This window comes from Nestor notabilis, unplaced genomic scaffold (assembly GCF_000696875.1).
Source record: "Nestor notabilis isolate BGI_N333 unplaced genomic scaffold, ASM69687v1 scaffold34594, whole genome shotgun sequence".
Lineage (NCBI taxonomy): Eukaryota > Metazoa > Chordata > Aves > Psittaciformes > Psittacidae > Nestor > Nestor notabilis.
The window spans coordinates 1-11,874 of record NW_009925733.1 but is presented as its reverse complement, the minus strand read 5'-3'; the positions used below and the strand labels follow the sequence as shown (position 1 = coordinate 11,874).

General features: G+C 37.6%; 1 protein-coding gene across 1 annotated transcript; it reads right to left on the bottom strand.

The window, feature by feature from the left end:
- Positions 1–577: 577 nt before the first annotated feature.
- Positions 578–9,278, bottom strand: LOC104404682 (target of rapamycin complex 2 subunit MAPKAP1-like; the record flags this gene model as incomplete). The annotated part of the gene is made up of 3 exons (XM_010013177.1): positions 9,020–9,278; positions 5,231–5,320; positions 578–726 (listed from the first exon to the last, which is right to left on the bottom strand). Coding segments are annotated over exons 1-3 (498 nt in total), but the record flags the coding sequence as incomplete, so codon positions are not given.
- Positions 9,279–11,874: the final 2,596 nt, after the last annotated feature.

Here is an 11,874-nt window from a genome sequence, read left to right as displayed (position 1 = left end):
TTATAATTGTTTTGGAACAATGACACTGATACATCACACCCATGTTTATATCTCTGATTCCAGAGTTTATGGCAGAGGAAAATATTTGACAACAAAGAGTATGTAAACAAGGAAAGACAGTTACCCACAGCTCTAAGTAACATCAAATGCAAACTCTTCAAAGGAATGTAGTCAAGGAATGAATTTGACCTACCAGGTTTCAATGAACCTCCTCCACGTATTACAGACCTGAGTACTTGAGCAGAACGTAGTTTAGTCCTTTTTTTGCCTCTGATATTGACCTAATGATGTTTCAGCTTTACACCCTCAAAACAGACAGTGGCTTTTCCCACCCTCACCGGAGCAGTTTGAGAATAAAGACAGCATAAATCATGGAATATTTAGCAAGTGCTGTTATGGAGCCAGACAGAATAGATAGAGAAGCATGTTTCTAGGTGTCTGCTTTAAAATAACTGATGGCCTACTATAAAGCCTAGTTAAAGCTTGAACAAGTAAATGCACACAATAAATAACTACCTAAGGCATCCTCAGGTCAGGGACCTCCTGGGTATGAGAGAAAAACATTTGGTCCACCTACCTTGCCGTCAAATTTTGAGTACTCATTGAAGGGGTTATTCAGCTGCAGCGGGCACTGTTCCAGTCGCACAGACAGTATTGACTGTTTCCCAGAACATGGAGATTTTACTCGGAAATTCTTCTTTTCAAATAGTGAGCTCAGCTCCTCTGCTGTAGATCAGAAACGAGATCAGAGTTGTACAAGGAGACCTACAGAGGCCACTGTTCACCACAGAAAGATAACATTTTAAGAGGGAGAACAAAATAAAACATATAGACTTCCATTTCTAAATCAACATGTCTAAACTATGCCAAAGAACTGTTGATACATCTATGATAGGCCATGCAGAAGCATTTCCAGCTGAGCTCGATACACATTACAGAGCAATACTACACTATCCCATTACCACATTATAACATCACTGTGCTGCCAGCAGTAGGCTTGGGACTACACTGACCTAAAAGATTTTACTTCTCATGGTAGACTGGATTTGGTCTCCTCTCAAAAAACCACTCAAACCTGAAAACACTATTCCAGACAAATAGCCTGGACAATAAAAACTAGCAAATTGCTAAAGACAAAGGTGGTAAGAGTGAGTTTTTATGTGGTCTGGGAAGGCTCATAAAGACTTGGACAAACAGAAATTTTTATATGAAAAGTCTGCAGAGCTGAATTTCCAGTAAGTGTTTAACTCAAAATTTACAGGCATACTTTAAAAAAAAAAAAACCAAACAAAAAACCAAAAAAACCCACCAAATTAGGACTTCTTATATTACAAGGACACTATAAAATCAGGACAGAGCCCAGGGTGTTTTAGCATATTAGTACTGATGGGTCTCATCTGCAAGAAGCCATGACTGAATCTGGACAAGGTTTTCCACATCTGCTCTAGGAGCCAGGTATCCCCAAACTCCATCAATCACTGCCTGAGAACCAACAGAACCAATACCAGCTCTCCTAGACCAGCTCTGCTCTGCGTTCCTACATTTGGATTCTCTTGCATCTCAGAGATTTACATGTTGCTCCTCCAGAGAAAGGAAACCTGCAGGGAGTTGGTTAATTTCTTAAAAGATGAAATTAAAACTTGACAAATTATAACTAGTCAAAAGCTCAGTTTATTTTTATCAGCAGATTGCCTGAAAACTCAGACAGTTGGCAAAAGTGCTAAATAGTGGCACTAGGAGATACCCAACAGTCTTGTGAGAGGCTGCGATGAACCAAAAGAGCTTGATTAAATCTCTTTTAAATGTGGCAACTTAAACTCCATGAGGTATTTTGGTTTTTTAACAAGCTTATTTCCATGTAAAAAAAATAAAATCTCAATCTCAGTTGCAATTATGCTAGAGTATTACCCTTCACTGGTATTTCTTGGGCATTTGAGAAGTACTCTGTACCTTGGAATGCAATATAAGGGTTTTATTGGTTCAAGTGAAAAAGCAAGTATTCTATCTTCAAGTTTTGTCTCTAGGGAAATGTTAAGATGATTTGTCTATTGTTTCCTTTGTTGGGATGTACAAAAAGAGGATCTCAAGAATTCTTCTGAATTTTTAGTGTGACATCTGTTTTGCTTTGAGTGTTGTACAGTTCTTACTCAAATCAAGTACCTCATACGACCGAAGAGTTTATATACAGTACATTCTACATCCATTACAATTGTAAATCCAGGTGCCTGACTGCAGGTTTCCTTTTCCAGAAAAATTCATAAAAATCAACTCATTTAGGAAGAACCACCCAAAACTTTTTAATGATACCTAGAAGATAGACAAGGTTTCTGAAGGACTACCATCTTCCACTGAGCAGTTTGTCAGTTAATTCCTAACAGACTTGGGCTTCAAGAGTTCCAATTACAAACACTGAAAAAAGCCCCCGCATTTTAATTTCTCAAATTTCAGGGAAAAAACCAGATCATATTTTTATATAAAACTGCTTTAATTGTATATTTTTTAATTCTTAATTAAAACTAAGTTTTGCTGTGAGTCTACACTATGTGTATTTTTCTGCTTCTGTGATTTTGTTAGCTATATGAGCTATGCTATGTGGGCTGAATGCAAGGCTTTTGAAAGATTCCCTTGATATATTGTTAATTTACATTTTATATGCTCTGAAATGAATGAATGTAAGATGTAAATACAACGCCTTATTTCTTGCTTTTATCTAAAAACACCTAGTATTTTATAAAAAGGATAACCTTTTGTACGTATATCCCTATTTGGTTTATAGGGCCCACAGACTGCTTTACTAACAGAATTTGATCTCTACACTGCACGAAGCTGAAACATTCATTTTACTGAAAGAGAACAGATGCACAGAAAAGTGATGTGAATTGGTGGCACCACAGAACAAAAACCACCAGACCTCCACTTCCAGTCCGTCAGCTACCCCTGAAACACCTTTGTTTGCTAAACCTCTAACTGTCTCCGAATGTATAGAGATTTCCTTTTTCAAGTCTTTACACTACTACCATCTTATCTCTCAAACTCATTTCTGACAAAGCAAACAGCTTGTCTCATGACAGCAGGGAAACAGATGATGAGCAGAAAATATTCTTTTTTTCCCCCTCATTATCATACACAAAATTACTTGTCTCTCACTTCCCTTTATCCTGGTTGGTGTACCTTTATTTCTGTACATAGTAATAAAAATGGAAATCACAAATACAAAATTGCCAGATGCCTCAAATTGCAACTACAGATCCAACTGCAGGACAGCAGAGATGCCTAGAAGAGATTCTCCCTATAGCAAGGCATCTCTCTGATGAGTGATCACTGGAGGTGGTGTCACCAGACTCTAACAGGACAAACCAGAAACTTTACAGTATCCTTGCAGTTTGCATGGGTTCCATCATAGGCTCGACTTTGTCTAAAGCTCAGTCAGAAGAGGGAAGCCAAATTCCCCCCATCGAAGAGCAGCTATTTCTGTTGCTATTGCACTCGTACGTATTTGCCAATAATGCTGAACCCAAGAAACAGAACAAAGCCTCATACGCACACGCTTGACAGGGAGGAGGACACAGTGGACATCCTCCAGGGCTCCTCTCTTTCCTGGCCTCTTCCTACTGTGTTGTTCTTCACATAAATAAGTGAGAAACGTGCAGAATCTCTGTGCCTGAGCAGAGAAGGAAAATCAGCTCTGCCAAGAGACAGCGAGTGCCTGGAGTTTCCACATAACTTACTTATTTTTTTATTCAAATTTCTTCTGCAGCAGGGAGCACATTCCTACAGAGGGGGACACTTCCATCACTGCTGGCTGACAGATTATGTCTATCTTCAGGGCAGCACATAAAAGGAACTAAGCGTCGTGGTGAAGCCCACATGAATAAGATGACACAAGCAGCATAGACACAGCAGGGGACTGGAGTCTGAGTGCAATTCAGTGTAAAGCAGTATCAAGCAGCGTATAGATGGGGATAGAGAAAGAGAATTGCATCATCATTGGTCAATCGCTATAAAATATTGAGCAAAGAGAGTTGGAGGTTATGGTAGATTAACCTTTAAAACCTACAACTCTGCTTACAGAAGTAGAAAGGCAAAAACATTTTAGAATGCATTAACAGAGGTATCGAACAAGCTGAACAGTGTTCTAAGGATTAGTGCAACTGTGTTGCTCATGTGAGCAGCTTTGCTCACTCCTCTAAAAAAAGATATTGTAGAGCTGGAGAAGGTTCTGCAGATGACAGCCAGGAAGATTCAGGGATTTAGGCAAAAAAAGGAGATTACATGGAGACCTCATTAAGATACACACAAATTTTGAAAGAAGTAGGCATGACAGACCATACAAAGGTTTGAATGTATGTTAAATATAACAGGAATAGATACTAGCTTGAGCTATAAAATACGAGAATTGAGACAGATTTTTCATCTCATGTATTACAGTTTAAACTATGTAGGACATTCAGTTAGAAATAGTAATATAATTTAAAAAATAATTCAAAAAAAGATAGCCTATTTTTGTAAGAAATGAGTGATAACAGTTTTCCCAAGGAAAGGCTAGATAAGGTAAGGCAGCATTTATTACACTTTCATTTAAGTAGATCATATTGATACCTATTTCTTAAGATTAAGATTCCCCTTATCTAGAAAAGTAACCACTAAAATTATCTGTAAGAGTCAACTCTACAAAATTCTTCATCACCTCGAGTACACCAAATGCCACTGGAAACAGCCGGAAAGCCACAGCTTAGGTGGATCCTGCATTCTGAATGCAGACACTTGCCAATCAGCAAAGAAATGTCGTGTTCCTTACGACCTCACAGTAACACCAAGAGCTTTACTACCTCCATTTCTTGCCCACTGAGACAAGAGAAGCCTTAGAAGATAACAATGCTACAAGATGACAAAACACACTGTATTAATACCTTACATCGCAAAAAAATAAAGCAGCCACTTGAATTAGTTCAGACCAGTAGAGTAGGTTTTAAACGTATTTTCTTTACTTTGCCTTTACTAATAATTCGGAACGCCCTAGTCATTGCTGAAAACAAATGAGACCCCTGTGGCACACCACCCCCCTGCAATAAACTATGGGAAACCGGCAACTGGGGCATGGGAGGCAAATACAATAATTAGCATTTCCTCTATGCTTTGAAAGCTGACATGAAAATTATGAATGAAAATGTTGTAACCATCAAAAGGAGAAATAAACACAGTAGGAAAATGGAAGATCTTTTCTTTTTACCTGAGTAAGAAGTATTTCTGTCTTTCCACTGAACATTTTTGCATTTTATTTGATTTTGTCTCTCTTTCCGCAGACGTTCTAGTCTCTGAGCTTGAAAAGAAATATTATAACTATAAGTTTGTCAATGAAAGTTTACTATAAACAAAGACATAATTAACTACCTTTATATGAATAAAGATGTTTTATACTGCATATGTAGGGGGAAAAGTCATAAAATTTTAAAGGTGGCACCCCTGAAAAGCAAATACCAACAAAAACATGAAAATGTTCTTGATTTATAATTGAAATTAGAGCATATAAAACATTAATAGAGATCATAAAGATAGTATTAACATGGAAGAGAATAATAAAATGTGAAAACTTCTGTGATTAATATGACATTTCATTATATAAATCATTAATAACGGTCTTAAAGGAATTTTAATGCACAAATGAACTGAAGTGAATATTACATTACAGGAATAAAATTACTGTTATGAATTACTCTACCCGTTTCAAAAATTAAAGATAAATGAACTCAGACTAGACTATTAAAGTTTTAAATATAAAATCCTTTATCTAAAAATCATGAAAATTATAAAATGTCAAAGCTATATAAATTAGCATAGCTTTTTCTTCAGTGCGCTGAAACAGTTTATAGGTAGTAAAATAAATGATTTGTATCTTCACAACATTAGTCAAATCTTAAAATGAATATAATATTTCTTTATGTATATTTTGCCTCCATTTTCAAAATATGGTTTGAAAAAAAGCCTGAAATAGTTATGAGATCAAAGAACTTAAGAGACCAGGGTACCACATGATACCTTTTTGTTAACAGCAAGGTCTCTTTTAGGAAATGGTTGTCCAAACCTGGTAGAAGCTACCCTGAGACAATGACCACCTGAAATAACTGATGTTGTGGAGTGGCCACTCAAAATAAGAAAGCAGATTAGAGTGGAAAGTAGGACTAAATGTTGATCACTGAAAGAAACAATTTCCTGGATATATTAGCAATTTTGATGTATTGAGATCATTCATTAACTAAAATGAGTTTGCAGAAGAGATTCAAACATGCTAAATTGCTCTGACAATTTTTAGATACAATTTGAGTTCTCTGAGCCATTTCACCAATTAAAAAAAGGTTAATAAATATTTTCTATCCATCCTATTATTATTCTTTTACGTTTACTCTTTGAACCGAACTGTGGACACAGAAGTGATCTCCTCTCCAGCTGGAAAGTGATGAAAAAACCCAATACTTTGAGGTTTAACAGCTGTAGCAAGCAGTTTAAGGTACAAACACAGAGACCTTGATGTTTGTTTTCCACTTAAGCCAATGTAGGGTTAGTGCCTAAATAACTCTGTGTATCTTACTCCTAATGAAATAAGAAAAGTATCCCCACTTATAAGTTTAAATATTGGGTAAAACACTGTTGTTGTGTTTTTATCTGAAAGAATAAAAAAAACCCCAACTTTCTGTTTTCCAATTACTCTAGAGACTGTAGCTCAAAATTACCTCCTAAACCCCTTCTTTCCAAATAAGCCATCATGAAATATCTGCTAGATTCAAGATTCACATGTAAACAATGGATAAAGGAAAAAAACATATAATAGAAATAAGAACCGTGTATTTTTATCCTATCTGGGGTTTTTTGACTCTTGTCTATACAAACTCACTAAAATACAGCAACCATCTCCACTAACACCATCCTATTCTTCTACCTACAGCTGATCACCAGTGACCATTTACTGTGGGACTGTACTACAGTAACTCTAAATTAGATGGAATTATCAGTACCTATTAGAAGTCTGAATTATTTAAGGTTCATTCTCATGAGAAGCATGCTAGTTTGAAAGCTTTCCGTGTGACAAATGTCACTGACCAAATGTAGCTCTTGTTTCATTAACTATTAGCAACTAGATGAGCCTTTGTTTCCAGCCATGTCCACTGGGAGACTTTGCTGTTTCCCATATTCCCATCACCCCGCACAGATCTGTCTCCGATCTACTGGTCTCACCCCTCTGGATATGGCAGAAAGGAGGCAGTGAAGAGATGGAGCCCAGAGCCAAAACCTACTTTCATCCCACCTAGCTCCTGCAGAAAAGGAGGAGGAATTTGGTGGCAGATGGCTCCTGCATCCTCACAAACATGATGGGCAATAATACCCAACCATGTCTCACTCAGTACACATCACTTTCAGGACTGAGGGGATAACTTTCACATTAGAATGCACATAAAATTCATTTCCAAATTTGCACACTCCAGTGAGGACCACCTAATTACCAACACTTCTGTAGCCTCTGCAGAGGTCTGTCGAGTCTTCTACAGTAACACATTATTTCTACAATTTATGAAGACACTATCACTGTAATAATACAAATAACACAAAATAGCATTATAATACAAAAAAAAAGTGAACTGTCTACTGAATTTATTCCTCTTCCTGGTTTTTTTGCAGAGGATTCAGTACTGATCAACGCACATTCTTTGTGGGCTGTTTTCCACCCCACTCTGTTTCAAATCAGAGCCTGATTCCCTTGCTAACTGCATTAGGTTCCTAGTGGGACCAGCACAGACAATAGAACATTGAAGACACACCAGATGAAGAGAGGCAAAAAACTGGCTCCCCAGTGGACTGAGTGACCTAACCATTATTTTAGAATATGTCGCCAGTTGGAAACTGAAATGGTTTCAATCCCTAATTTAAATGGAGATTATTCTATCAACTTACTCACTTGGGGAAATAATTCCTTCAGAATTATTTTTTTGAGCAATTCTACATACAAACTTTGCCTCTCCTTCCCCATAAACTATGCCATCAACAGAACTAAACAAGACCTCTATGGCAATGCTAGGCAGCCTGGCACACTGACCTTCTCACCGTGCCTTACAGTCAGCTGCAGCTATATATTTGTCTTAGTTTCCAAATCTAACTCTCCATGACAGGAGACCAGTGCCATGTCTTTTCTGAACTTTTGACAACTTCTTAGTCATGAAAGGTGTTTCAAGATATTCAACACCATACAACGTTTTACTCCTTAGGTGGAGTACAGATGTTTTTTCTGAGCTCTAGGTGGTGTTATAATACCTTCAGAAATAATTTGAAAAATAGATACACACTGTAACATAGAAAAAAAACCCCAAAGAGAGAACAGCATTGACCACCTCACACCAACCTTTTCATATATATTTTATATTGCAGAACTTTCATTCACAGCATCTCCCAGGTATAAGCAAAAGTCTGAATATCCTTCATATGAAAAAACTAATGGGACAGCTTTCTTCCAGTCAAGGCAAACCGAGCATACTTTGAAGCTGTGTACACACCCTTAAACTTTCTTATTTGTTAACTCAAATCCCAGCTCAAGGTCACAGACAAATCATTGTCTCACATCAAACTTCATTCCTCTCTTATATAGATTTGATGCCTCACTAGGTAGATTCTTCTCAGGAAACAACTATCCTAGTCAGAAGTTAACACCTCTCCAGACATTAACAATGGAAACATCAAAGATTGTTTGTTTACTTAGGATTTAGACCTGATGTCTTTACAGTTTTATTTTTTTATATATATAAAACTGACTACCTTTGCACATGAATAAGTAAAACAACAATTAAAACTCAGTTGACAGCACAATAAAGTAACTGAATCATTGCACGTCCTTTTATAAAAAGGGTCTCGACACTACAAAAGGAAAAGTTTGACACATACCCAGCTAGTCATGCTCTGATTTGTTCGTGCAAGCCAGACTAATAGAAACTGAATTTAAAAGGCTAATGTGATCTTGGCTGCAAACATCACTCACCTGTGTTTGATCGTCTTCTGATTCCAAAGTCCCAGCTTGAGGTAATATCGACTGATTGGGAATATATATAGCCCTGAGTCTCACCATTGCTTCCCTGTGTTTCTGAACCACTGTCCCCATATGTTGACGAGGGATTAAACTTCTCCAGGTCGACATCGTGATCTATCAGGACCATTTCACACATCCCTGTGTCATCACTGGTCACGTGTGACTGCCGAATATGAGCAAGTATAATAGTAGGGTTGTCCAGGAACGCCATTCTGTCCATACACCACCAGTCCGACACTTCACTGTACTATCTTCTCTCCATCTTGTTTCATGGACACACGTACCTAGAAATATAATATACAGAGTGTTTTAGGAAAGCAAACAACAAAATCCAAACCCTGACTCAGGGGGGTTTGTATTTTGGATGCACAAAACCTGACTCAGCTTTGTACAGTGAATTATTTTAATTCTGCTCCAGTTTACATAAGTTACACTGCATAAAGAATAGTGGTTTTGAAGGACAGCTTAAAACCTGAATCCCAAGGCAACAGAACATAACAGACACCTACAGACAGGTCCCATTACTCTACAATGAAATGTTGCTGTAAGGCAAAATACTCTGAAGTATTACACAGAGAAGGACACAGAGAAAATACACATGAGAAACATCTGTCCATTCAAATTAATAAGTTTACAAAACCAGGTAGGGTTTTGAATTTCTCTTCACCCATCATAATAAAATGTTACTGTTTTTCTTCTGCCCCTACATGCTAACTCTCTGATTACTTTAGTGCAGACCCTCTTTGGGTTTTGTATTTCCAGGAAAAATTCTAAACATAAAGAGGTTAGTATCTCAGAGCAGAATATTGAACATCTGCTGCTGCACAGTGCTTCACGTAGGGTAACTGTTGTAATATAGAAAAAGCTCTATGATCATATACCACATGCCTGAATTCTTAAGCACTCTAACAGCAGTAATTGCCACTTACCTAAAATATTTCATTCAGAGCACTCAAGCAGCCTTACAAAATAGAGGACAAAAAAAAAAAAAAGACCCAAACCACAAAACCCAAGCCACACTCACACTGTTATCCTGTTTTACTGTAGCTGTGGATTTATAGTTATGTGTTAAGCTAATTCAAGCCTGGGCTGCCTCTGAAAGGTGTGACTCCATGCTCCTGCCTGGCCAGAAGTTCAAAATCCCAACTGCTTTTCTAATCATTAATACCAGCTACAGAACTATATGTGTTAATTTAGCATTTTGAACACAGAAACAACAACAAAACTGAGCTCTATAGTTGCTGTTCGCAAAACTTCTGCCAGCAAGAATGAAATTCCAAAGGAAAAGGAACAATTTTAAATCACACAAAGCCATATCCCATGAAAATCTCATAAAAGCAGCTGGCCTTTTCTTGGCAGATTTTAATAGAAGAAAGTGAAAGAAAGCATCAGACAGGCTTGCTCCAGGAAAACACATTTCATAATTTCCCCTGTACGATTCCGAGGGGAAAAGTGTGTTAACATATAGAGCCCCATGCAGCAGCTTCTGCATTTAAACAGTTAGAAGCAAAGGTAATGCTTTATTTGGACACTCATCGAATCACGAAACCCCCAAAATTTTGAAGGTGTATTGTAAATTGCAAACCCACTATCCCTATCCGTACCCCCACTACCACCAAACATCAGCATCTACTAATTAGAACATTCACGAGAAGTTTACATCCTTCATAATTTAAGGCTTTTTTGCTCCCTTGGCCACAAATATTGCCTTCTTTCTTTTTTTCCCCCGAGAAACTGTGTTCTTTCTGCTTTAAAAAAAAAAACCCAGACAAATCCAAAAGTATTATATTAAACAACAGGCCCAGCAGCAAGAAGGAATTCAATAAAGGAATGGTAGAGGAATAAAACTGACATGCTGCTTGTTATTAATACACTCCATCTACCATACATTTTACTAAATTATGCTATTTGCTAAACACATTCCACCAGTATCCTTGGAGATACTCAAAACCCAACTGGATGAGGCCCTGAGCAACATGCTTGAGCCAGCCTCGCTCGGAGCTGGGAGGTGGGACCAGGTCTCCAGAGGTCCCAGCCAAACTCACCACGCTCCGACTCCAAGTTCTATTTTGTGACTATTTCCATTACAGGAAGTAGGTCTCCTCTCCCCAAAGGATTTCTCACAGTCCTCAACATGAGAGGCCATAAGGCAAACGTCCTACCACAAGGCAGCTGTGATTTACATGTTAAAGGCCTCCTAGTGTGACTAGTATGTGTGACCTGGAGAACAGAGACACAAGGAAGTACAGTGTATGGGTATTTTTAAAAGTGCACTGAGAATGTTCTTTAAATGTAATTCTTTACACACCACTCATTAGAAAAGGCCACGCTTACCTGTAAGCAGTAAGAACTTGTTTAACTAAGCAACCGCCTCAGGCTTCTAAAAGGTCTGCAAACTCCCAATCAAAAATTACTGCTGCCCCATCAATGTGTCATATAAATGTTGGCATGTTAATTGTGTATTTATAAGATTGTTAATGGTTAGTTAATTTACCTCCCACACTATTATTGTACTTGAAATGATTTAATGTCTGCTAAGGGAGTTAACAACATGTAACAGCAGATGCGAGAATTTTACCTTTATACTCTGCACCCTGACTTCACGCTATTAAAAGTCCATGTGCTAAATTAGCCAAGCTTCGTTACAGTTTTACATATGCAATCACTTTTCCCATAAACATGAACAGTGAGAAATTATAAGAAATTCTATTTCAAACTCTGAAGTTTAATACAAATACATTTTTCTTCCCCCTCTTCATATTTTTCAAAGGACACATTGTTGTGGTTCAAGCCCAGCCGGCAACCCG